Source organism: Pituophis catenifer, unplaced genomic scaffold (genome assembly GCF_029215685.1).
Source record: "Pituophis catenifer annectens isolate HBS135680 unplaced genomic scaffold, rPitCat1.0.hap2 SCAF_1, whole genome shotgun sequence".
NCBI lineage: Eukaryota > Metazoa > Chordata > Lepidosauria > Squamata > Colubridae > Pituophis > Pituophis catenifer.
The window spans coordinates 116,547,749-116,575,337 of NW_027256881.1; the positions used below are offsets into that span (position 1 = coordinate 116,547,749).

General features: G+C 37.4%; 2 protein-coding genes across 5 annotated transcripts in view; both read left to right on the top strand.

The window, feature by feature from the left end:
* The window catches only part of FILIP1 (filamin A interacting protein 1), a 93,160-nt gene extending 82,766 nt beyond the window's left edge, over positions 1–10,394 (top strand). Inside the window, exons 6-8 of one of the 4 annotated variants that reach the window (XM_070932899.1) lie at positions 545–602; positions 8,351–8,456; positions 9,582–10,394. In XM_070932899.1, the coding sequence (XP_070789000.1) occupies positions 545–602; positions 8,351–8,409 (117 nt within the window). In that variant the 3' untranslated portion in view covers positions 8,410–8,456; positions 9,582–10,394. Of the gene's footprint in view, positions 1–544; positions 769–8,350; positions 8,457–9,581 lie in introns of those variants that run through there. The other 3 variants (XM_070932897.1, XM_070932898.1, XM_070932901.1) reach the window with 3 other exon arrangements.
* A 4,048-nt stretch (positions 10,395–14,442) lies between these two features.
* On the top strand, positions 14,443–26,767 carry TMEM30A (transmembrane protein 30A). Its single transcript, XM_070954457.1, has 7 exons — positions 14,443–14,892; positions 20,124–20,237; positions 21,992–22,099; positions 22,700–22,787; positions 23,373–23,522; positions 24,190–24,402; positions 25,515–26,767. The coding sequence occupies exons 1-7, from the start codon at positions 14,635–14,637 to the stop codon at positions 25,706–25,708; spliced, it is 1,125 nt and encodes a 374-aa protein (XP_070810558.1). The 5' UTR covers positions 14,443–14,634; the 3' UTR covers positions 25,709–26,767.
* Positions 26,768–27,589: the final 822 nt, after the last annotated feature.

Below are 27,589 nucleotides of genomic sequence, written 5' to 3' on the forward strand. Positions count from 1 at the left end.
AATTCTAGTAGTTTTTGTGGTTTCTGTTTCTTGACCTGGCTTACCTCAAAGGGTTAATATCTCCCCACATTTCCCAGCATATCATTACGTGTGGTATGTTTAAAGTTTTAATTTCAATGTAGCAGGGTACATTGCCATTTGTGGGAGTGGCAGAGACCATCTTGCCAATCTTTGTCTAATTTGTATTAGATTTGATCAGCTTGTTGAAATAAGTTATATTGCTCTTGGGCTGAGCCCCCAGCTACAGTATATCAATGAAAATTGAGTCTCTATTTATTATGGAAAATATGTCTCAAATTCTTTCTAGATAAGAAGCTATAGAAAGGTGTGTGTGTGTGTGGGGGGGGGTGTAGCCAGTATAACACAGTGATTAAGATGTTGAACTAGGAGCAGGAATGCTAGGTTCTACTCTCCCATAGGCATAGAAGCTGATAGTTGATTTTGGCACAGCCTAGATTGAAAGGGAAGTTGTGTGTACAAATACACATGCACAAATTACACACATAAATCTAACATTGTGGCTTTCCTCCTCTTTGTCTTGCAGACAGGACAGGATGGGTCATCCCAGAGACCTACACCTACCCGAATCCCTGTATCTAAAGGTATGAAAGCTGGGAAGCCAATTGTGCCGGCCCCTGGATCAGGAAATCAGACCAAATTCGAGCCTCGTGCCGAGACTCAGTCTATGAAAATAGAACTGAAGAAGTCTTCAGCCAATAGCTCTTCCTCCCTTGGTGGGGGGAAGGGCTGAGGGCAATGTCTCAGGGGGTATGTTGTGCAGGTTTTACTGCTACCATGGAAATAAGCCCTGTTTGTGTGGTTTTTTTAGTGTTGGCATGTACTAATGACACCTGCTGAAGCTGTCACATCAACTAATGCATGCGTGTCTTACCTACTGAATGTAGTAATCCCTTCCTTTCCCCCTCAGTTGAGTTAAAAACTCACAGATCAGCCTGGTTCAGCCACTTCTACAAAGGAGCTACATGTTCAAACACCTCCCTCTTAATTATAAAATGGTTTTCTTATAACGACATATTTTTTGTGCGTTATGTAATCTATTTGAGACTGTCAAGACATCTAAATGAGTGGTTTGCCAGAAACATAAAGGAGTTGACTGTTTAATTGCAACTCATTAGAAAAGGCATATTGTTTGTTCCTTCAGTTCTGATGTTTCTCAGATAAAAATTGGCAATGCGAAATACCCCCGTTAGTGATTCAGTAGGACCTAAAAACCTGATAAAGAGCCAGCCTTTAATGTTTTCCTCCTTCTCAAGCAAGACTGAATTGAAGGATCATTAAAATCATTTAAAATTCTTTCTCAGGTCAATGAATGACAAATCAGGCAGTAATCTCTAACTTTTGACAAGAGTCTGAAACAAACTGGAGTAGAGACCGTGTTAAATACCAGCCATTCTAAATCAGAGTCACGGCCTGTGTCTAGAACAGGGAAAGGCTTGGACGGTGTTTTCTTGACTGTGTTTCTTCTGTCTGTATTGAATTTTTTGAAGTGCTTTGGTCTTGTTTTTGAAAGCATGTTTTAAAAATAGAGATCTCTAAAAAAAATATGCTGACTTCAGTTATGAAGGAAGCTTTCTTAAAAGCAAGCTAATGGAACAAAAACTTCTAGTTTTGGTGGAAAAGACTTTGATACCAAATTCCTTCCTTTCTTCCCCTCTCTTCCAATTGGATAATCTGTTAAAATTCAGCAAGAGATTTCTTAAGATTCTGGACTAGAGAGAAATGTAATAAAAATTAATCTTCCTGCAACCCTAACCATTTAAAAATGAAATGGTTATATTGGCTACAACAGAATGAATGGATTTGTTCATTAGAAGACTGGTGGGAACATCTGAAGGGAAGAGATTAAGTTGTTTGAAAGAACAATCTATAAAACAAAAGTAGCCATCCATCAGTGGTTCTAAGTAAAATATGAATAAACAAATGAATCATAACTGAAATGGTGCCATAAACGATAAGTCTCTCACAAACTGGAAGGAAGTTATGGAAGAAGATAGCTACATTTTCTTCTTCATTAGAAGGTTTATGTACTGAAATGTTTTCAAATATTTCAAATTCCAGATGAATAATACATTAATTAAAAGCAGCAAAAAAAATTTAACCAGTTCTTCATGGACTGAACTACACAGAGGTCTAAAATATCGTAGATCACAATGAGAGTGCAATTTTTTAAAAAGTAAGATGAGATGTTGATATTTCAGTTGAGTCTGATATCTTGGATGTCCCCTCAGCCTGATGCCTGATTCATTGAACCTCAAATTCCTACATTGCCTAACTACATTGGTAAAGGGTTTCTACACAGAGTTGGCATTTGTGTTCTGTGCTGTTCCACTCTGTTCCAGAAATATTGCTTTCTTTGGACAACCAACCCTAATTTGAACTTCTGCACTTCTATGAGCATTATTTGATTTCTGAGGGGCTTGGAGGCAGGCTGTTCTTCTGGTTGCTGAAACTGTTGTGCCCTTCCAGCTTACAAATGTTGAATAGATTTCACAAGCAACCTTATCAGCAAAAGCATCTGAATTCTTTGTGGCAGTTTCTTAAATTCACAATCTCTGATTTATAACAACAACAACAACAACAACAACAACAAACATTGTTTCTATTGATTTTTCATGCTTAAATAATGCCAAATTCTTTTCCTGTCCTACTTCCCAGCCCCCAACTTCTTGTAGTTGGAAATAGTAGTGTAAAATGATACATACTGTACATGCACATCACAGTATTTCCTTTTGGGGCAAGGAACATTGTTCAAAGTGCAGAAAAGGAATGAGAAATAGTAAGCACAAGGAACAAAGACACAAGAAAGGAGGGGGAAAATGAAAAAGAGATATAATTACATTTAGTTAACACCAACAGCATTCTCTGTACCTCACTTTGTTTCTACTAAATCCACTGCTTGTTTAAACTTCTCTCTTGTTTCTGAGGATTCTTATCAATTCCAACCGCAATGTTCTTAATTTCTCTTTTCCCCTTAACCCAGTGGTCCCCAACCCCCGGTCCGCGGACCGGTGCCGGGCCGTGGAGTACCTGGCACCGGGCCGCGCAGCGGCCGGGGGACATGAACGCTGCAGCGCAAAGGCTCCTGGGCCGTGCGCAAAAGCTCCTGGGCCATGCGCAAAGGCTCCAGGGAAGAGAGCCCCGCGCAGGTACGCACGTGTGGCCAAAGCCCCCACCCCTGCGCGCGCTCAGCGGGCCACGGTAAAATTATCAAAGGCTGATTGGTCCGCGGCGATAAAAAGGTTGGGGACCACTGCCTTAACCCATTCACTTTCTCCTCACATTTGTTTTGCAATTCAGTCCCTGTCTCTCATTTTCTGTGGGTGACCAAACCATCTCATCCTAATTCTTCTGTACTGCCCACACTCTTTTGTGTTAAAGTCACATTCATCCAGCACCCCCAAGTGCTTATTAAATAGCTCCTACCCATTCAACTTACCTTTTAAAATTTATCCTTACTTGCACAACCCTCACTTCCATATAACAACTTAGGTAGAAGAATTTTGTTTCTTTCAACAAACATTCTTCCACATATTAATTATTATTTTTCAGCCAGTATTTACACATCTTAAAATATTTGCCTTTTTGGAAACATTCCACCAAGGGACATAAAATCATTTATTTACTCTAGACGAATACCATTCATGTGTTACTTGCAATAATCCACTCCACTTTTTTCCATCAAGTACAAGTAATTTAGTATTTCATTAATTAATCAGTGAAACCATAGCAGTGGTGAAATCTAATTTTTTTTACTACCAGTTCTGTGGGCGTGGCTTGGTGGGCATGGTGTGGCTTGGTGGGCGTGGCAGGGGAAGGAGACTGCAAAATCTCCATTCCCACCCCACTCCAGGGGAAGGATACTGCAAAATCCCCATTCCCTCCCCACTCCTGGGGGAAAGATATTGCAAAATCCCCATTCCCACCCTACTCTGGGGCCAGCCAGAGGTGGTATTTGCCAGTTTTCCAAACTACTCAAAATTTCCGCTACTGGTTCTTCGAACTACTCAAAATTTCCACTACCGGTTCTCCAGAACCTGTCAGAACCTGCTGGATTTCACCCTTGAACCAGTATCTTTTTCATCATAACCTAACTAACATTTCCTGAAAATCATTTGAGTTCTTAGTCAACAGCATGGCCTCATTTGCATACATAAGTATATGGGTATTATTGTTTCCAACCAACCCTCTTCTTTCACTACAAGCATTCTTACATTTTTCTCCAGCTATCTTCATTGAGATGTATTAGCCCTTTCTCTTAGTTTCACAGATACACAACATATCCATTTTTGTTTCTTGCATTCCGTTTGTTAATTTATTCTTTTTATATTCTAATTTGCAAACTTCCATGTGTCATGGTCATCACCAGATGGGTCCATTGATAATTGATTTCAGTTGCCAATCATTGCTTTGGTCAATGAGGCTTTCACTTCACATAATATTGAATCAGTCTGGTGCAGTAGCCAAAGTGCTGGGTTAGAAACCAGAAAACTGAGTTCTAGTTCTTCCTTAAGCATATATATCCTTACTGTTATTGTGGGGAAAATATGAGGATAAGGATGCTTGCAGGATTAAAACCCCTCTCCCTCTCCCTCCCTCCTTCCTTTAGTACAATAGAGATGTAAACCTTATTATCAAATATGTTGGTTGTACCTGTGAAATGTACAACATTCCCTAATGATAGAGTCTAAAATGAATGTGGCTTAAAAAAGAAATTGAATATGATGTAATGAATTAATATATTCATTTTTATCAAACTTATTACATCTCATGAAACCTTTGGTAAGCTAGGCTTAGGCTACCCAGTGCTGGGTGGGAAGGGGAGGGAATGAATTAAATTCACATTTACAAGTCAATGCTTTGACCATAGAAATCAATGGCAGCTACTTATTTATAAGAGCCAAGGAAAGGTATGTTTTTAATACATTGTTGAGGTAGCAGCTCTGTTCCTTGCATCTGCCGAATTTATAGATTTTTTAAAAAATTCTTGACAACCATGTGAAACAAAGGGGGAATTTGTATTTAAATGGAGGCAAGGAATAGTGTGGGATATCAGATGAGGCCTTGTTGATAAGTGGAATATTTAACATTGGGGAAAAAAAAGATTGAAGCTCTTTTATGGTGATTTTGCAACTCACCAGTAACTACTAATTGGTTTGGTTTTATATTGCTTGTTAAATAAAATATAGCTATGCTTTAGCTTTGAAAAAAAAGAAACGCATTATTTAATTTAGAATAAGATCTACCAATGTGGACAGACTGGTAGTAATGAGTTAAGTGGTGCCTGCCATCCCAGAGTTTTTCAATGAATACAAAACTAGCATATAATCTTTCCCCTGAAAGAACTTAGAGTTATATGTACTGGCCCATAAGTTTAAGCAAACTAAAAGCTTGCTAAAAGTATAGGTTTTGTATACCATCCATTGATGGCAGGTATTATCCAGTGAATTCTTAATGTTCTGTAGCTATGAGACCCCAGACCATTTTTGTGTTGCTCTTCATATAATGCCTTGGTAGCACTAAAATAACACAGGAGTCTCAAGATATGGTTTAATGAGGGACTAAATGTAATGTTGGCTAGTTTAGATATCTTTTCAAAATTAACTTGGGTTTGAGGTCATTTTGATAATAATGTAGGGTCACATTCGCTATCTGCTTCCCAATGTTTTAACTGACTTATGGCACCAGCTAGTATAGTAACCATGGCTTTAGAAAGCTTTTATCTGCTTTTATTGCCTATTAGCTGCTGACATTTGTGAGCATGATCAAAACTCTCATTTGCTGGCAGTGAGGTCATCTTTTGGGGCTTATTTTCACAGAAGGTTATCTCCCCCCACCCCAGAAAAAAAAATGTAATTCCTTTAGTCTTCACTGAACTTTTATAAAAGCTTGAGCTAATATTTTGTGATTATAAATGTTGACCTCATGTTAAAACTATCTTACTACTTGGACAAGGTTCCACTGTAGGAATTTTGTGTACATTATGATTAAGAACTTCTAGGTTGGAAAGCATCAACCAACAATGCAAGAAGGAATAGAAGTGTGTTTGGATTAAATTATGTTAATCCTCTGGAAGTGACAAAACGTGATACGCTCCAGTGATGCATTTGTAGGGAAGGGTCTTTAAAGTTGTTGAAACACAAAAGGGGCAGACGAGAAATCTGTAAACTACAGGCCCTGCAGAACATTATTTTTTAAGATGAGAAAAGAAATGTAACTTTGAGCTACCAAGATTTAATTTAATCAGTATGTTTTTATATGGTTGGGATATTCAGATTTGGTATTGGGGTGCCCAATAGCCATGTCACCATCATATTAATTATAAAGAGCAAATATGGGTATACATTACAACATTTACTTTTTGAAACCTGGCAGTAAACGTCATGAATTTCTTTGACTCATGCTTCCAAGTAAGTATAATGGGAATTGGTTGCTTTTTGAATTAGGTTAGAGTAGTGCCATCTAGTGGCAATGTTTTAGAATAGATATTTTAAAACTTGATCTCAGGATGTCTTGATGTCACTTTGATTTGGCCAGGAGTTAATTTAATCAGCTTTTTCCTATAAGAGGCACTTCTGCAAACTATACATTTGAAAAATTCCAAAATTTGATTTACCTATGCCTAAATTGCAACAGAGCACAAAATAGTAACAACAACAACAATAATAATAATACCACCTTACTCGGAACTGCCTATGCAGACGTTACCTTAGGAGCTCTTAGGTTCTTGATTAGGACTTGAACTGTTAAACTTTTACCAATCCCAAACTGTGAATCGAATTGAAGATATTAAATCTGAAATAATAATAATAATGTCTATTGGTTCATCCATCAACACTTACTACTTTGCAAGGGTAAGAATCTTTTCATAAAGGAACATTTAATATATGAATATTTAGCACAGAAGTATTCAATTTGATAACAAGATTACAAAAGGAACCCCCATCTTAAAAAAAGCAAATGCTTCTGCAATAAATTTATATATCATCATGACAGTGATAAACTTCATGTCAATTGCAGTTGACATTTATAAAGAATTAGACTCGGTCTGCTTCCAGAATTTTCAAAGAAAGTCACAGTTAACTATGCTGAATTTTCACTGTGATCCATGGCCAAATTAACTATAATAACTTTCTCAATTCCTTGTTGTGCTGTCGTTCAAATTCTTCTGATTCTTCATGATCCACAGACACAAGGATTATCTGTCAATAACTGGTTCTTTGAATTCCTATAAACTCATACTTGGTGATTGCTTATAGCCATCTTGTCTTTTATTTATCTCTTTTTCAATTGCCATTGATTTTTCCAAGCCTTGGTGTCTTCTCTAGTGATTCTTGTCTTTATATTATATGTCCAAAATATCCAAGCTTCAGCTTCATTATTAATGCTTCCAATGATCAACTTTGTTTTACTTCATGTAGGACTGAATAATTTGTTAGTCTTGTGGTCCAAGCAATTCTCAATTACTTTTTCTAACACTCCACTTCAAGGCATACATTTTTCTTTCTGATGATCTAACATTCACAGCCGTATGTTAAAACCGGGGATTCTATGATAAGTATCTTTGTTGTCAAGTTTAAAATCTCTACCAATTCATATTTTGTCTAATGTATTTTATCCAGTCATTTTACTAGATCCTAACAGCTCAGTCTGAAGCAAATCATACACACATATATGCTGCCTAAGCAAAAATAAGATAAATAAACCGAAATTGGAAAGCCTTAAGGAAAAGGAATCCTTTTTTCTTACCTATTGGTCAAGTCTCAGAATGAAAACATATATTTTAAAATACATAAATATTTTCTTTAACTTCTTCATCAAATAGTATTCATGAAGAAAAAAGAGTTTTCTGAGAGCGGCTAATGCTATTATTTTCCTTCCTATTGCTAAAATTGAAGTTTTAAATTAGAGCTGGACAAAAATAAGTTTCCTGGTCAGATTTCTAGAAGTAGCTCAATCCTGTTATTTCACTGAGAAAGTGGTTAGAGCCCAGCCGCCGCCTCCTCCTGTTTCTGGAGTTTCTCTAGGACAACATTATATGAAGATGCTCAAAAAAGAGACTTTTTAAATCTGCTGCCTTCACCATAGATTATACAGACCTCCTAACTCTGTATTTCTAGAGAGGAATGGAATGTTTGCAGGAGAGAAAGGGCAACATTCTTCTCCCAAAGCCCCCTTGGATGTTCTCTTGGCTGTCTTTTCAGACAACACCAAACTTATCTTCCGAGCTGGACCACAATCCATTGACTGAATTTTAAGTGCGACTTGTCATCATAGCCAACTCATTCTGTCTTTTTGTTTTGTTCTTATTGTTTTTTTTTCCCCCTCTCAGGCAGTTTGCTCAGGCAATATTACCAAAGTTCCCAGTATTCCTTAGGGGGTCAATTTTGAATGAGACCTACCATACCCTGCCCATCCTTGATCACTCCAACATGACTGTAAGTAAAAAAAGGAAACGGACCTCGCTTTCTGTCATTTTGCCACCCTCCTCCTTGAATATGCTACTCATCTGTGAAACTGGACTTAGGACAACTGAGGGTGATCTGATTGCAGGTTATTCGGTAGGACTGACCTATTCGTCGCCTAATCCAGTACTCTTTCACTCCATCCCCTTCCCAAGTAATTTTATGCTTTTGAAGCTCCATAGGCTTAGGATTTATTCAACTAAAGATAAGCCAACATGCTCTCTTCTGCGCTACATTTTGCCCCAAATTAAAGCACAGAGCTATCTTAAATATTTTATTATAATTATAATTTGCTTTCAAGGCCAACAAAGGTAGATAATGTTTCATTCTTTGAAAAGAAGCTAGGTCTTAGATTCCCCCTCCCCCCCCCAAAAAAAAATGCTGAAAACAAAAGCATTCATTCTTTATGTATTTATGTATTCAACTATTTATTTGAGTAGTGATTATCTGGGACATTACTGAATACCTTACACACACTGCCTATATTTAGAGGGTCTTAATCATCATGTCCCTTTTCAGTTTCCTGTGTGTGCATGGGATAAAGACCCAAAGAATAAATGTGAAGTCCACATAATACTGATCGTATTAAGCACAAGTAATATGTACACACCAATGTGTGGTTCTTCATTTTTCCCTAACATTCTCCTTACTCTGTTGATGAGCCATGGTGGCACAGTGGTTGGAATGCAGTACTGCAGGCTAACTCTGCGTTCCACTGCCAGGAGTTCGATCTTAACTGGCTGAAGGTAAACTCTGTAAACTGCTTAGAGGGGGCTGTAAAGCACTGTAAAGCGGTATATAAGTCTGAGTGTTTTTGCTACTGATCATTGAGATGATAGGTGAGAACAAGACTTGACTATCTTCTGTGAAGATGCCCTGTTTTGCACAAGTGGAATGGATAATCCCTTTTTTAATATCTGAACACAAGGACAAATACTTTCTGGAGTGCTCCAGATTCTACTCTAGCAATCTTGATATATGCCACTTTGAAATATCTGTAACATGTTGGGATGGAGAAAAAAAGCGGTATGGGTCCTCATAAGCTTTCATGTTTTCCATGGTAACAGTTGTTGCTTACTATGCTTCTTTCCCCATTAGAAAGCATCGTCATTCATCAGGTGCGCATAAACTCAAGATGAGAAGCCACATCAACTCCATGCTATTCTTGTGCACTTCTTCTCCACACCTCTGGGTTGATGACTGTGAAAGTTCCACCTCTATAATTCTGATCTCCGTGCTACTGATCACTTGTGGAAGTACATTTGCTGCTTCTGTTGGATTTTGATTTTTCTTTGTGTGTGTGTGTGCACCTTTTATTTTAATTCTCAAGAAACTGTGTTTGCTGTTGTTGTTTTTTTTAATTAGATGGTAAGAAAGAAAAACATGCTTTGCAAAGTGTCCAAACCAATTGATATTTGTCTGGTTTTGTTTGGTGTTTCCTACATAATTTATTTTTATAATACACTTTGTAATGCGGGATTTTGTTTTGCCAGACCTTCTGATTACCGTGTCCATGGCACATTAATTTTGTAGAATACACTGTTGAAATTGCAAGGTGCCAGTTTGTATATTTTCTATAGGTAGTGATAGGGATTTGACCTCAATAAAGGCACCTTTTAAAGAAAACTTGTCACAAATGTTTCCAGCCAAAATGTGACACTCTGACTGAATTGCCCTGAAGACTGCTCTATAAGACAGTATTATAGAACTTTGCACTGTGCTATGATTTAATATAAAAGTAATTGCCAACAAACCAAAGCCTTGAATTGCATTTGGCTTTTAGAATTTTTTTAAAAATATTGTATGCCAATGTTTATTAAACAATGCTTACATGTGTGCTGTTACATATTCTTGTGCCAAACATTTTTCTTTTTATTGCACTGTGCCAAATAAATTTTCATAAGTGTGCAACAATATCATGGTAGCCCTTGAATTTAACAGACGGCAATTGTCAAAAAATTTTATTTTAACAGTTCATATTGAAAAAATATTATGCTATGTTAATTAAGGTCATTTTAACTAATTGGACAGAGAAATTAATTGCAATCTATTCAGATGTGGCATAGAATAGAATAGAATGAATGAGGTGGAAGGGACCTTGGAGGTCTTCTAGTCCAGCCCCCTGCTCAAGCATAATATAAACTGGTTTGTATTAGGTTTGTATAGGTTTAGGTAGCAAATTACAAGTTAATTACTTCTACCTTTGTGTCACTGTGTCGTAGTTTTCAGTTTGCTGCAGACTGGCCTTGTTAAGTACGTACCAGGAAATTCAGCTCTGGAATAAGCTGAATGGTGGAGGATGTTATTCCAAACCATTTATGTAGGAATCTAAATTGCTTATGCACACACAGGTATTTCGGAAGTTTTTTCTTTCTAATTCCTCCTGTATCATTTATGAGCATCCCTCAATTCTTGGTCCATTTCTGAGACAAGTGACAGGGCGACATAGCAAGGATGTGCCTGATTCATCTTTTGGTCTCCAATCCCTATACATGCAAATGCTGTGTTATCATTCAGAACAACATATTTCAGAATTACAAAAAGGCAGGGCATCTGCTGAGCTTCAAAACTAGTTTCTACTACTGTTATCAGTTTGACTTCACCAGGAACCAAATATGTGATTTTTATGAAGGTATATTTGTGAAGGATTCGTTCATTAAAACAGATCCCCTAATTATATCTGAAGATTATATTTTAGCTGGAATTCAGAAATAATATACTGAGTTAGCAAAAGTGGCAAAGTATATTGGAAATTTTTGTATAATTCTTGTAGCAGATGCATATTAAGTAAATGGAAATTTAGTCATGATGATGAAATATTTATATTTTATAAAATATTGAGAAAAGGAAAAGGAATCATGATGAGCAAAAAATAAATGAAAGCAGGCATTTGAATGAGACTAAAGAATTAAAGTCACTTGCTGAGATGGAAATCAGCTATAGAAATCAAATAAATAAATAGAGAGCCAGCTTGGTGTAATGGATAAGATACCAAGCTAGAAACAAGGGGACAGTTCTAGTCCTGCCTTAGGGACAAAGCCAGCTTGGTTATCTTGGGCCAGTCATTATATGTCAACTGAAGGAAGAAAACAAGGACAAGCTATTTATAAAAATCTTGCCAAGGAAATTGCAGGAACTTGTTCAGGCAGTTGCCAGGCATCAACACTTACTAGAAGGAACATGCACACACCATGAATTAGTACTATATAGATGATAAAATATTTCCTCATGTATTACATAATCTGGGTTTTCTAAGTGTGGACGTAATCAGGAAGACTTTGCTGTTAATATATTGCTACGTCTGAATGACGTTCAGTACGTACATACCTAAGGTAGTATTTATGCAAGGTAAGATGAAAAATGGCCCTCTAGCTATACAGATGATTGTAAATTCCAATGAAATCAAGGGGAATTTATCAATAAACCTGGATAAGATCAGTCAGCAGAAGTAATACAGAAGAGTTAATCATAGCTTACGACTTCCTTATGGGGTAACAACCAATTTATCTGACTTGAAATTTTCCTTTTAGATTGTGTGAAGGCTTTAGTAGATGTCAGAGATTTGATTTAGACAGGGATTTCTGTTTGTAAAGGTATGCTAACAGGAAAACTTTGAAAATTAAAAAAAAATTATAGTGTCAATCAGATTTAGCTTTACAATTTCAGTAATTATCTCTAAAGCCTGCAAATCACATTCACTTGTGCCTTTTTACCCTATGCTAAACTCCAGCTTTTTAATACCCATACTTCCCACAAATATTTAATAGCAAACTGTTATTTATTTCAGAGGTGCACACTTTCTGTTGGGTTGAGGGACCACAAGGAATTTAGAAGAATAGAATAGAATAGAATTCTTTATTGGCCAAGTGTCATTGGACACACAAGGAATTTGTCTCGGTGCATAAGCTCTCAGTGTACATAAAAGAAAAGATACATTCACCAAGAATCATAAGGTACAACACTTAATGATAGTCATAAGGTACAAATAAGCAATCAGGAAACAATATCAATATAAATCATAAGGATACAAGCAACAAAGTTACAGTCATACAGTCATAAGTGGAAGGAGATGGGTGGTGGAAACGATGAGAAGATTAATAGTAATGCAGATTTAGAAAATAGTTTGAGAGTGTTGAGGGAATTATTTGTTTAGTAGAGTGATGGTGTTCGGGAAAAAACTGTTTATGCGGCTCTTTGAAGGCTGCACTGTAGAAGTGCCAAGGTCCATACTGTAAAGAGGTTCCCATAGTTTTAAGAGGATTAAAAGAAACACTTAAGCGTGTACATGGAATTGAGTGCTCATGTAGTCCTCCAAGCCACCAATACAAAAAATCCCCAACCTTCCCCCGCACACTCTGGGATAGAATTTCTGAGGTTCATTTTGTGAGTGGAACTATTCTGTGCGAGTGCCCCAATATTTTTTTTTCAAAGATTCTCACAAGCTGAAAAGAGCCTATTTTATCTTTGATGAATTAATTGTAGCAGCAGCAAAACTGCTGAAACATTAAATACAGAAGTTGCAGAAATTAGGGCAGAACCGAGTGACTGGCTCCTAGTGTGCACCAGAGGGGAAAGACAAGGGCATGGCTTCTGTCTTTTTCCTGAATGCCATCAATGCTTGTAGGTGTTCTTGGCAGGTGATCTACAGTACTCTATTGTCTACTTTTTTGGTTCAGTGCCTACTGTTATATCAGACTTCTTTCATATAGCAATCCAGTTAATTGTATCTCACATAATCCAGAACTCACAATAGCTGCCCTGTTATGGATTATGGGGATTGTATTTTAATACTTCTAAGAACTGCAGTTTTGGAATAAGCCATGTCATCTTATTCCTGAAGTGCCTATTTTTATTATCAAGACCTTTTTAAAAAAATGTTCAGCAGAAATTGCCAGAAACACCATGCAAACTGGTAGGCTTAAATGTAACTGCTGGCATAATTGTCTTTTTCTGTACCCAGTCCTCAGAAGCAAACTCCTTTTCCCCTAATATTTACTTAACTGCATCAAAAGAAAGCAATAGCAAAGCACTTCTGTACAAATTCCACAGAACTACAGAAAAGCACTCAGTAGGAATCTACTTGGCCTTTCACCACACTATCTGAATACATTGAATATATCTGCTTTTGAATACAGTATCAAATGAGTTTTCCACAATTACATTGGCCTTAATCATATAATTACAGAAAATATTGTGGTATTTCCAATAGAGACTTGGGTCATGACACACCAGAATGCAACTGTGGTTGAAGAGAAAAAAGTGTGGATAATTGATGTGACAATATCAGGGGAGAGAAAAATAGAACACAAAGAATTGGAAAAGATCACAAAAGTATTGAGATCTGAGAATTGAAATTGAATGATTATGGCATAAACCAACTGTGGTGGTCCCAGTAGTTATTGGCCCATTGGATGGCACACCAAAGAAATCTTGGGTGGCACTAAGAAAATCTGTGCATTGACAAAATTTCCAACTGCCCGTTGCAAAAGTCCTCAATGCTTGAATCTGCATATATACTACTCCGATAAATTACAACATCCTAGGTTCTCGGGAAGAACTACTGGATGCATATGAAAGCCAACATCAGCTAAAGAACCGGCAGCTGTAGTTTCACGTTTTTCTATGCATAATACTTTTATATACTAATAACAAATGCTGCTTCTGATCCAACCACGCACAGGCACCCACAGCACCCCCAACGTTCTGCAACAGTTACGTCAAGCATGACAAACCTACGCCATTCTTTTTTTTTTCCCCCAACCCCTTGGCTGCGCACGCGTCTTTTTTTTTTCTTTTTTTTTAAAGAATTCTACCTGAGGCATTCCTCCCATTGGCTCTTTGAACCGATTGAGGAGGAGCCGGAATCTATCGACGTCACGAAACCGGTCCTCACCCAAGGTCAAGTTATCGCCTGGCGCATGCGCACACCCGGGGAAGTGCCGGTGGGCGGGTGGGGGGAAAGGCCGGAAAAAGCGCTCCGCTTCCTTTGTATTTATATCGGAGCGTTTGCGCAGGCGTGGTTGTGTCACTCTTGCGGACCGAGAAGCAGAGACCGGTCGTTGTCTCGCAGCCGCTGCTTCTGCCTCTTCTTCTCCTCCTCCGCCTCCTCCTCCCGTCTTTTCCGGGCCGTTTCCAGGCATCGAAGGCCCCCATGGCGATGAACTACAACGCCAAAGCGGACGGGCAGCCGGGAAGCAGCGGCCTCGGAGCCACCGGCGGGGCGACCGGCGGAGCCGTCGCCAAGAGCCGCAAGCCGGACAACACGGCCTTCAAGCAGCAGCGCCTGCCGGCCTGGCAACCCATCCTCACCGCCGGCAGCGTCCTGCCGGCTTTCTTCGTCATAGGCCTCATCTTTATCCCCATCGGCATCGGCATCTTCGTCACCTCTAACAACATCCGCGAGTTCGAGGTGAGACGCGAGGGAGGGAGGCGGAGGCTGCGAGGCGGCTCTCGCAGGTTCAACCTGAAGGCGGAAAGGCCTAACCTGCCCGCTTTGCGTTGGCGGCACACACACACCCCCACCTCCCCCGGGAACTGGCCTGCTGGAGTTCCTTGGAAACGAGGCCTGAAGCAAAACTTGGGACGCGGCCGCCCAGAGCCCAACCCCGGGAGCTCACTTTTCTTCCCTTTCGGTCTCCTCGGAATCGGTTTCCTCAGGGTCGTTTGGGGAAGAGGTGCTATTTTGGGGAAGTGGTGAGGGGGGACGGTTAGGGTTGAGGGGGGAGGAGGAGGATTATAGGAGCCGTTCGGGGGTGATAATCTGACGCGGGAAGGAGTGGATGGATGCGGGGAGAAATGGGCCTCTCCGGGGGTGGGGGTGGGAATCCCCCTCTGGGCGGAGGCTTTGCTTAAATAGCGGTTGTTGTTATTGTTGTTAGTTGCGAAGTCATGTCCGACCCCATCACAATCCCATGGACAACGTTCCTCCAGGCCTTCCTGTCCTCTACCATCCTCTGGAGTCCATTTAAGCTCACGCCGACTGCTTCAGTGACTCCATCCAGCCACCTCATTCTCTGCCGTCCCCTTCTTCTTTTGCCCTCAACCTTTCCCAGCATTAGGGTCTTCTACATAGCGATAGCCCTCCTTAGACTTACATACCGCTTCGTGGTGCTTTTACAGCCCCTCTCTTAAAGCGGGTTTACAGAGTGCAGCCTATGGTTTCCCCCACCCCTTCTCTCAAATCCTGGCTTTGTGAAGTTGCCTCACAACGGGCGGTGTGTAAGTGATCAGGAGAAGTGTAGGTATGGAGGGGGAGGGGGGGCCTGTCAGGTGATACTGTCAGGTGTTCAAGCTCCAGGTATTCGTGGAACATCTCTGGGTTTGGGAAGACCTTGGGAAGGTTGTAGGATATGCAGCATGGGGGGTGGGGGGATGACCTATAGGAGTTTTTGGTATGTAGCACACTAGTGCAGAAAACGGCACTCCAGAGCCAGATCCTTCAACACACACACACACACAAACACACGCAGAGACACACCCTTCACGTGTAGCTTTGGATTGTTCCACCCAGCCTAATCATTGATGATATGAAAATAATTTAAACAAATACCACTTGAGTTAAGAATACAGGTAGTCCTCGAGTTACCAGGACACAAATGGAGCCCAGAATTTATGTGGCTAAAGGAAACGTTTCTTAAAGTTTTGCCCCATTTTACAGCTTTTCTTGCCGCAGTGGTTAGTAGTTTGTGAAGTTAGTAACATGATTGTTAGGGGAATCTGTGTTCCCCTACTTGACTTGGCTTGTCAGAAGATCGCAAAAAAAGGGGGGGGGGTCACGTGACTCCTGGAACACTGCAACAGTCGTAAACATGAAGTAGTTGCCCGGCATGTGAATTTTGATCGTGGGAAACTGCAAGAGGTGTAAGGGTGAAAAACAGTCATAAGTCACTTTCTTCACTGCCATTGTAACTTTGAATGGTCACTAAATGAACTGTTGTAAATCGAGGAATATCTGTACTACAAATAACAGTCCCATTGCCCCTGTTGGGGCGGGAGGAGGAATTGATATTGATCACTTTGGAGAACTGTGGTCTTAGACTGTTGCATATTTTGGAGGAGCCAACTGGGTGGAAGGTTGTTGTTCAAGTCTGAAAGAATTTAAGAAAGGGAAAATAAGTTAATTTCCCTCTAACCCAATTTTAGAAAAATAAACAAAATGCATTGAAGTAGAATTATCTGTTTGAGACTGTTTATTGTTTTATAAAACTGTGTGTGTGAAACTGCAGCATTATATGTCAGCAATAAAAACATTTTTTTCACCATTTGATCTTTATTCTATGAGACTGAATGAGTTCATTTAGATAGTTCCCAGTAAAAATTTATAAACTTGTACTTTTATGCTATTCTCTTGCTCTTCTTTCCTCTTCATATTGTGCACTTCAAATTCTAGCTTAAATTCTAGCTTGAATTTGACTTCTTGATTTTTTTTCCCTTCGAAAGTGTTTTTGATTACTGGCAACTCCTGGATACGTTCCTGCAGTTTTCTTAGCAAGGTTTTTTTTTTCTTTTTTTGGAAGAGGTTTACTATAGCCTCTTCTTGGGTTAAGAAAGAATGACTGGCACAAGATCAGTCAACTGGCTTTGTGCCTAAAGTGGTGGGATTAAAGCTCGCAGTCTCCCAATTTCTAACCTGTTGCTTTAACCACTACACCAAACTAGCTCTGGTTATTAAAATAAAAAGTGGAAAAAGAATCAGTTGCTGCAGTTTCAAAAGTTGTTATTTCTCATTGGAATGTCTTCATCCTAAGGAGAATGGCATGTTAGCAATAATTGCAATCATGACAAAGGTTCTTATGACAGATCTTGTTTGTTTTATACAGTGTCGAGATTTTGATGAGGATTAATGTAGAGAACATTGTATTCAGTACAACTTATTCAAAGTATGATTGCAATTTTAAAGAGTTTTAGAACAGACTGGCATCTATCATTCATCATTTTAGGATTTTCTTTTACGCTATTGACTACCCTCCCTGAATCCAATTACGTATATGTGTGTTTTCTTGATGGCTAATGTACCTTGTGTGAAGTCCAGAGGATATTAGACAGCTAAAGTGTTATTTTTACAACACTTACTGCAATTGTTGTCGTCAGGGAGATTAGGGATTATTGTTTTTATTATTTGTCTATAGGGTTTTTATTTTTGTAAGCTGCCCAGAGTCACTGAGGGTGAATGGGTGGCCGTATGAATTTTCATAAATAAATGAAGTATTATTTTCTTCTACTTTTTTCAGGGCTTATAGCATTGTATTTAATTTTAGGATTATGAATTTTATGACCTCTGGTTTTCCCGTTTATTTTTTTTAAATGCTGATTTAGCAAGCTGTTATTGGTAAAAAAAATTGATTGTTATTTGAGAGGACATACAGTTTAAGCCAGCAAGAAATATTAAAGATGTGTATAAATATGAAGAGATGAAAGAACATATTTGGAAGTAAAACGATTATAAAAACAAATGAGCAAATTCAGCTTTTTTTATCACTGGATAACAAAGTACAATATAACAGGGAAGAGAGGATGAATAGGATGAAATTAACAGTGCAAAGAAATTTGTGATCATGAAGTAAAGCCTTTGGGAATATTATTTATTAAATTTATATTTATAATTATAATATATTTATAAAATATAGTGGATTGCTAGTGGATTTCCTTTCATATAGCAGGCAGAACAAATTCAGAAATAAAATTAAGAGAAGAAGCTATTCTCAAAGGTTATCCTGGACTTTTATTTTTATTTTAGATGGAAAACAAGAAAATAAATGAAAGTCTTACATAATATGTTTTCTTATCTTTTACATAATAGAAATCTGATACATAAGCAAAATGGAATAAGTTCATCAGAACTCTGATGTTTAGATCTTATGAGTATTAACAGGTGACAGAAAACAATGCTATGTTTGTGAGGATTAGCAGTTACATGCTAGAGCATCTGAATTTTTTTCCTGCACTTGTGTTTTTGAGAGACAAATAGTTCAATAGACTTGATATTACCCAAAATGTATTTGAGAGTGACATCTGTGAAAGGAGAATGTACTTGACAACACCATATGTTTTTGTGCAAAACCACTAATTAGTCATGGTGGTATTTCAGTCTAATAGTTCTGAGGGCATCAGATGAACAACTGTGTTAAATTGTGGAGAAAATTTCACTCTTGACAGTAACTTGCTTCCCATTTTCCAATGGCTATTGTTTTTGAAGTTTTTAATTATCTTTACTATTTCTCTTGTTTGTACTCTTATCTAGCTGATAAGTGACTTTACCACAAATACCTATTATTCCTATTTTAACCATGAAAGCAGACCTGAATTGCAAATAATGATAAAACAGAAGAAAGATTCTCAAATTTCACATATCACTAAATATAAAGCAAGTGCTTTACCATATCAACAAGAATGAGTTAGGAATTGCTTTTTGTGTACTTTTAAATTATATAAAATAGGCATTCATGTGTCACGTGAAGGATTTTTCAGAGGACTGAAATCTGGCTTACATAATTCATTAGTTGCTGGTATTTTTTGATAGGGATGCTGTAGTGCTAATGTACAGATCTGATATACAGATACAACTTTACCACCTCGGACAATATGTGTATCATGTGTATTCTGGAAGAAACTCAAAGCGTTAAAGCAACTGCACCCAAGTCCTAATATGACATGGAGTTACCAGTAAAATGGTTGTATGTGCACACATACTGCAAAACAGCAACATGAGCTTGCAGAAAACAGGTATAAAGGTGTTTGTTATTGCTCCCATATATAATGGAATACATCTTTCAGGGCTTTGTGTAGCCATATAAAATAAGAGTGATATTGAGCAAATGTTAGATGGTAGCATTCAATTAAAGAAATTGTTCTTTTTCAGCGTAAATCTTTGAATACTTTTGAATTCCAAAGGTCAGTTTGAAATGTATGTCTCAGTGGTGCACTCTGTTCCATTAATCATTTTCTATAAATACACAGCTTTTTGATGTCTAAGAACAAAAAGCTCCTTCTTTAACTGTCAATGCAGAGAAATTTGGTCCATTACTCTTGTTGTAATAAAAAAGATTCCGAGAGATAATATTCATTTATCAGTTCGTATTTGTTGTTCTCTTAATCTCAGTAAACATTGTATATGCTTTTCCTTATTTTCCAGTAGCATCTGTTAACTCTTAACCCTAATTATTATTATAATAAGGTGAATTAATGATAATCTGTCAGTAGTTAGGCTACATTTGAGTTTGAGTGCTTTATTTAGCTCATTGTTCCTAGGATACCATTTTAAGTGAGTATTGGAATACATGAATTGGTATTGAACAGTTACAAATCTATGTTATATTCTGACTTGTCTAAGAAGATTCCTGTACATAAGTGTACAGATTTCATTATAATTCAATCCATTGAAAATATATACTGCATGTGTGTGTGTATTGTTTAGTGTTAAAAATGACATAGAAAACCATATATTTTATGGTGATCTAAATATGCAAGGTTTCACTTAGCATCCTCTTTTCTAATAATAGTTCACTACCCCAAGAACACTATAGAAACTGTGAGATTAGCAGTGACTTAGATATGTACATATGCTATATATTGTGATTTAATATTAGTTTTATAATCTTTCTTTCCCTGCCCCTTCTTTCTGTCTTCCTTTTTTTATTACAGATTGACTACACAGGAATAGATCCAAATAGTCCCTGCAATAAATGTTTAAATGTATCTTGGAATGCCCCATCCTGCAACTGCATCATTAACTTCACATTGGATCAGTCATTTGAGGTATATTATACCCTTCTCTGTCTAGTTTTGTCTAGTATTGCCTTGCACTCTTTTCATTCTAGCAAAATAAATCAAGGAACAGCTGAAAAAGAAAAAGACAAATGGAGGGTTCTTGAATGGCCAAGACAAATCCCGGATCTAAATCCCCTTGAGATTTGGATTGGGCTATGCATGCAAGAAACTCCTCAAACATCAGATGGCTGAAATCTGCATCCAGGAATAGGAAAAAATTCCTCCCGGTCAATTTCAAAGTCTGGTAGACAGTTATAAGAAATAACTACTTGAGGTTGTTTCTGTTAAATGGGACAATGTCAGATATTAGAGCCAAGGGTGTACTTATTTTCCACACAGAAGGAAATGGCATATCTCTTAATTTCTTCTTGAATAAATGATTGCAAAATCAGTTTTTCCTAGCTTTTTTCTTCAATTACATCACTTTTATTTAGCAAAGATAAAATATTGACAGGCCTACCACTTATGCTAAAAAAACCTTTACTTTTCACATGACTGTAAATATATGGCTAAAGGAAAATGATCCTTCTGTTCTTGTGTAGCTCCAAAGTGGAATGCCTTTCATAATAAATCTAAAGCATACAGGAATGGGCAGTATACAAGCAGCATAACTTGATTAAATAATTGAATCTAAAGTGAGTGGGTATATGGTACATTTATGTCATTTTAGTTGAACCTAATAAGAGTGTGGAAACTTGTTTTTTACAATGGTTACCTTTCTTCGTCAAGAAATCTTTATGCGCTGAACCTACATGAACTATTCTGATTTATTAATTTATTGTAATAAAAATTAGGTCTAGAGCAGAGGTATCAAACTCAAGGCCCGGGGCCCAGATCCGGCCCGCGGGATGCTTAGATCTGGCCTGCGGGGCTGCCCTGAAACCAGTGAAGGACTGCCCTGTGGTTCCTCTGCCAGCGAAAACGGAGCTCAGAATTCGTTTTCACTGGCAGAGGGTTGCAGGAGGCAATCGCAGCCAAAAATGGAGCCAGCGAGGGCTGCATGTGGCCCTCCTGGGCTCTGTTTTCACTGGCAGAGGGCTGCAGGAGTCACAGCCAAAATAGGAGCTTGGGAGCCACATTCACCCCAGCCCCCTGAGGTCAAAACACAACCCTGATGCGGCCCTCAATGAAATTGAGTTTGACACCCCTGGTCTAGAGTAATGTTAAATGCATGTGCTTTTCACTGTTGCTTTGCTTTCTTTATAGCAAAGCAGAAGGGGGGTTTTCTGCACGCATATTTGCAGAGATAGCCAGAAATAGGTTCCAAGGTATCCAGGTGGGCCTTGTAAAAAAGGCAACTGTTTTAACAGTCAGAAATATTTTGTGTTTGTTTACATTAAAACATCTCTTTCAAAGGATTTGCACAGCCCATAACATTTAGCATCAATGGAATTTAGACACTATTGAAGATAGAAGAGCTTTATTATTTTTCTTATCCCTGTATTTTTATGGGTAGTGCCCAGTGTAGAAGGTGCCAGAAAAATCATACCAAAAAAATCCTGCTTTATATATTTTATATTAAACTATCCACACAAATTTTCTTCGCCCTGGTGGATACATATTCTACAGCTTAGTGATCTCCTGTTACCACCAAAATCAGTTTTAAGTTGGAGAACAGACTTAAAAAATCCTACAGAGATGAATAAATAAGGCATGAATTCTGAAAACCTAGTGAAACTACTGCTATACCTAACTACATGAATGTTATAGTCAGTGAAACATCCTATCTTATTTTTTTTTAGGGCAATGTGTTTATGTATTATGGATTATCCAACTTTTACCAAAACCACCGTCGCTACGTAAAGTCTCGGGATGATAGTCAGCTAAATGGAAATAACATTTCTTTACATGTAAGTAAAATTCTTTGCATATGTTTTCATGATGATTTTCCAAAAATGTTTTTTTAAAAATGCATGTATCTGCGTGTATTACAGATTGCTACATTGTCTTCTCATATCTTCCTTTTGTTCTAAATATTTATTTATTAAATTTTTACTTAGTTTTCTACCTAAGAATCGTGCTCTAGTTATACATTTAAGTAGGTTCCCCATTACTGTAAAGAGAATAATGAATTGTGAATAGGTCTAGATTTTCAAGAGAACGTTTAGAATATGCACAGAAGAGTGCAATAATAGGAAAAAGCCTTGCTGAAGAAGTGAAGTCTGTTAGTATAAATTTGAACATGGGTTGAAATAAATTACTTTAGCTCTGTGTATTAGTCATTTGGCTTTGGAAGCTCTAGCCCAAGCTTACCATAAGAAATTATTATAATACAAACAAACATTACCCCATTGATTAGTGGCAAGATGTAAATTTAATGACAAATCTTTTAACATGAAAACATGTTACAAAAAGTATTCTTGAACTTTAGATTTAATGTGATGATTATATTGAGCAGCTTTACTTTCATGATATCAAAATTGACTTTCTTTTTTTTTTTAATCACTTAGAAACCTAGTAAGGAGTGTGAACCTTACCATACGAGTGAGAATAAACCTATTGCTCCTTGTGGAGCTATTGCCAACAGCATGTTCAATGGTATGGTATTTTTAAAAGTATATTATGACACATTATACTTCTAAATTGTGTTCTGTTTAAATCAAAACAAAGAATGTTCATAAAATCCATATAGTTCTTCTCTACACCAACTGAACACTCATTCAGTTCAGAGGGTATTAAGTTAGACAGGCCATTAGCCAGACTTGGTATAAGTCATACCGAACCTTATATACTGGCATGTTAATTTCACCAAAGTAAAGGCTAATGGAATCACCCCCTCCTTCAATGAAGCCAATAGTATTTTATACATATTCAATCACATGTCACTTTCCAGAAGATCTGCCCGCTTTCTCAGTTGTTTCAAACCATGCAAGATCATACTTCCCTTCCAATGGCCTTGAAGTTCGTTTATTTGAGATATTCACATTTCTGTATATTCTGTACTTTGGTCATTTATTTTGATAGCCACAATATGCCTATGACAAAGTTTGCAGAATCACTTGGAAATACATCACCATTTCATTTCAAAACCAATGTACTTATACTTTTGCATAAAACAGAACTATATACAAATTATTAATAAAACCTAGATGCTGATTAGATTTTAATTATTTTTCTTTTTAGATACATTGACGCTTGTTCATTATGACCACAATACCTCTAAGCCCGTGAAAATTTCTTTGTTGAGAAAAGGCATTGCTTGGTGGACAGACAAAAATGTTAAGTTCAGGAATCCTACTGGTGAAACAAATAACTTGACAATACTTTTTCAAGGTAAAAATATAATCAGTGGCTAATTGCTTATATATTATTGTGCAACAGTTCTCATTCGGAACTTGGAATGGTGCCATTAAAATGGCTGAAATTAATTTTATTTTTTTATTTATGTTTTTTAAATATGATTTTAAAGTGCAAGTAGGTAAAGTATGTATGACTATTGAAACAACGCAGTTATTTTTAAATGTTCTTCTTAGACTTCCATGTGCATTCCTCCACATTCACAACTATTTCATAACTCTTCCTTTAATCTGCTGTTTCCAATAATTATGGAAGAATAATTTTTGATGGAAGGAGTCAAATGTACTTGGCCAAGCATGTCTGCTTCTTAAAATTACAGAATATGTCCTCAAAGGAGGGTGGGAATGAACATACATAATATTGAATTATAACTCCTAGTATCTCTTACCAAGGCTATAAGGAGCTGAAAAAAATGTAGTTTGTAAAACTCTAGGGTGCCCCCTGGCTTTGTAAAAGAAGTTATTCTTATTTACTGCATTGCTGTTTCTGTTCTAAAAGATTATATTGGAAACAAGACTGGTCACACATGGTTTGAACGAGTTTTTACAAGAGTAACTTGAAAAATGTTTTAGTGAAATGAGGAAGCATCTTTTTCTGAAGATAAATTATCTTGACTAATTTCAATGTTTGCATTTTTTTGAAGGAACATCAAAACCTGTCAACTGGCGCAAACCAGTGTATTTGTTAGATGTTGATGATCTGGATAACAATGGATTCATCAATGAAGACTTTATTGTATGGATGCGTACTGCAGCACTGCCTACATTCCGTAAGCTGTATCGTCTTATAGAGGCGAAGAAAGATAACTTACAACCTACTCTGCCAGCTGGGAAATATTCTTTGGAAATAGAATATAGTATCCTTTATTGAACATTGTAAGGGATGGCAGTTGATAACGTTTCTTTAATGTCATTAAATAGTCAATTCTTGGTAAAGTAAGACCGCAAGCTAAGTATACAATACAGTTTTTTTTAAATTGTGTGACCCAGAACTAGACCAATTTTACAAAACCACTATAGTAGAGTGCTCCAAATTTATATTGATATACAATTGGTATTTGAAATGGAATATTCTTCAGTGTTTTCCGTCTTAATGCTGTCTATAGCAGCCTTACTTTCCTATTGCCTTCTACAGAAATGTGTAGATGGCGCTGTCTAGCACTAAAACAGTTCCCACAGTAGGATAAACGGACTAAGTGGATTTATTTATCATTCACCTAAAGAGACAGAGTGAGTGTGAAAAGGTTGTAGGACTACATGGTAGAGTATTTGTCTAAATGTGGTATATTTCATTCTAATATTTGGTTTTGTGGCATGGAAATAGTGCAGATAATTCCCTGGTTTTAGAATCATGCATATTTTCAACCAAGGAAAGCCTACATATATGGAAGATTGCAATAATATTTTTGTTATTGTGTGAATACATTCATAATGCTAGGAAAAGCCAGAAGTTACTTGGTGGCTATAGTGGTCCACTCCTTTGTATTGTTATTGTAAGAGGTGAATAGTGCAGAGGTAGTGTTTAGAAGCTAATTCGTTCAAGGACCAACTCCATACAGTATTGGGTTTAAAAGCCATTGGAGATTTTCTTTAATTAACATTTTTAAGATTGGATGTTGCTCATTCATAAAGCAATCCACTAGCCCCCCAATCTAAAATCTCAAATGCTCCCCAATTTCCATTAGATTCAAATTCAATTATTGCTGTCCTAATGAGGATATAGCTACATAATTGAAACAATCCTTGAGTACTACCTCACTTTTAAAAAATTTCCGCAACTAGTAAATTTGGTTTTGCTTTTTTAAAAAAAGAAATCATTAGTTAGCCTACAATACTTTGTGTAGCAGAATAGCTTCATAATAAATAGATTGGTTATACCATTTTGTATTGCTACCCTTTTTTGTTTAGGCTGATGTTTAGTATTATGCAACTTCAATATTTCTGTGTGCTTTTCCTATGCGTATGTCAGATTATCCTGTGCACAGCTTTGATGGGCGGAAACGGATGATCCTGAGCACAATTTCTTGGATGGGAGGCAAAAATCCTTTCCTGGGAATAGCATATATAACAGTCGGCTCCATTTGTTTCTTTCTTGGAGTAGTGCTGCTTGTCATTCATCACAAATACGGAAACCGGAACAATAGTGCAGACATTCCCAATTAATCTAAGCACTCCAAACCACATGTACTGCATGTGCATCAAGGCAAGTCCAGAGTGGACACAGCTTTTGAAAGCTAGATCCCTGGTAGTTGCTTCTGAGACAGAATACATAACCATATTTGAAGCCTTCATTTCCCTCACGGTGGATTAACCTGAAGATAAGAGCTGTAAAACAGTGTTGACGAGGGGCTTTTTGAAATTTGCTTCTTGCTGGACAGGTGCCATGATGTGCATATAGTCTTTCCCTCACCTAATGCATCTGCTGCTGATTTGTATGCTTTACATGTCAATACTGTATAGCAAGAATGTGTTTAGAATAGCTTCTTAGCATTTTAAGGACCGATAGTGTGCTGGTTTTTAGAAGGAACAAAAGCCTGTCTACGTTTTGTCAACCAAAGTATTTTACACATGAGCTTTGTAACTCGTGTACAACTCAATAAGAATTAAGCCCAACTTCCTACTTAAATGTTCACAATTCCAGTAAGTGTGTTTTGACATGTGAATTGGTTCAACTAAAAGCTTACTTTTTGCCCAGTGACACGAAAGCTGCTTTAACATAGAAGTAACTGTGGCATAGAAAACTCTTCCATTAAGTTCTGCTCAAATATCAGTCTTACGTTCAGCACCCTATGTGGCTGAAATCACTGAGCTTATTCCAATAGAAGTAAAGAGATTTATTTACTGTGTCAGTAAATAAAAATAATTTCTTTTGGTTACAAAAAGCAAGGCTTTAAGAATGTATTATAAGCTTGAAGCAGTCTGCTTGTTTCAGAAGATGCTACAGTTCCTTCATTCAAAGCTCTTGTGTTCCTCAAATATTCCATAAAAATAAGCTAAAAGTTGCTGTGGTGGGATGTGGGAACTTTTGCATCTTGCACACTTTAAGTCCAATCTGTCCACATTGTAAGAAAACAGACTAGGGACTTTAAAACTATGTATATATACATATATATGTATCTATATATGTATATATACATATGCATATATATATATATACATATTAATAATATATTAAATTGCTGTGTACATAGATGTTGTTTTACATGAAATTTGCTTGTCAATCTGAATGTTTGCTATTTAATAAATGGTATCATTTGTTTTATGAAATAATATGGTTATCTGAAATGTATCTCCTTAAAGCAGCTTTATCTCTGGTGGCTGTCAAAAACTACTTGAACAGAGTAACTTTGGAAGTTGCAATACATCACAAATCTGGAATTTAACAACCAGAAGTAAAATCTAATAGATTTTTCCCCTATTCAAGCATTTCCATGGACAAAAATACTTCTTGCATGCAAATGTTTTTTCTAGCTCCTATAATATACAAATTAATACCTAGTACCACCAGACTATGGATTCCGAATGAGTATTCACCAATGAGAGTTATCATTTTACTGGCAAAGGATAGTCATACTAATTACAGTATTCCCTTTAAATTATAGAAGAAAGCAGGTAGTATGGGCTTTTAAAACTGTATTACTGTATTATATACCGTATTTTTCAGAGTATAAGACGCTCTGGAGTATAAGACTCACCTTAGTTTTTGGGGAGGAAAATAGAGGAAAAAAATTCTGCTTCTGCCTACCAGGTATTCATCTGGCTAGCATCCTTAGCCTGGTCAGCTTCAGCACATTAGTTTGCTGGTTGTGAGCGTGTGTGTTGGGGCTGATGAGCAGCTTCAAAAGCACGGCTGATCATTGGAGGGAGCTCCAGTGAATAAAACAGGCGAAGCGTGGAAGTGGTAAGACAAAGCAGCAACTGTTCCGGGTTGCCATTTTGGACTCCACACCTCATATTTTCAGCCTCGAAAACGCTCCATTTGAGAAACTCCGGGGATCACCAAAGCACATCACCGCCAATCACTGCCTGAAAATGCGATGCACA

Coding starts and splice junctions, on each gene's coding strand:
- TMEM30A (XM_070954457.1), top strand. CDS start 14,635: ATGGCGATGAACTACAACGCCAAAGCGGACGGGCAGCCGGGAAGCAGC. Junction 22,100..22,699: donor GAAATAACATTTCTTTACAT/GTAAGTAAAATT, acceptor TTAATCACTTAG/AAACCTAGTAAGGAGTGTGA. Junction 23,523..24,189: donor CTTGACAATACTTTTTCAAG/GTAAAAATATAA, acceptor ATTTTTTTGAAG/GAACATCAAAACCTGTCAAC.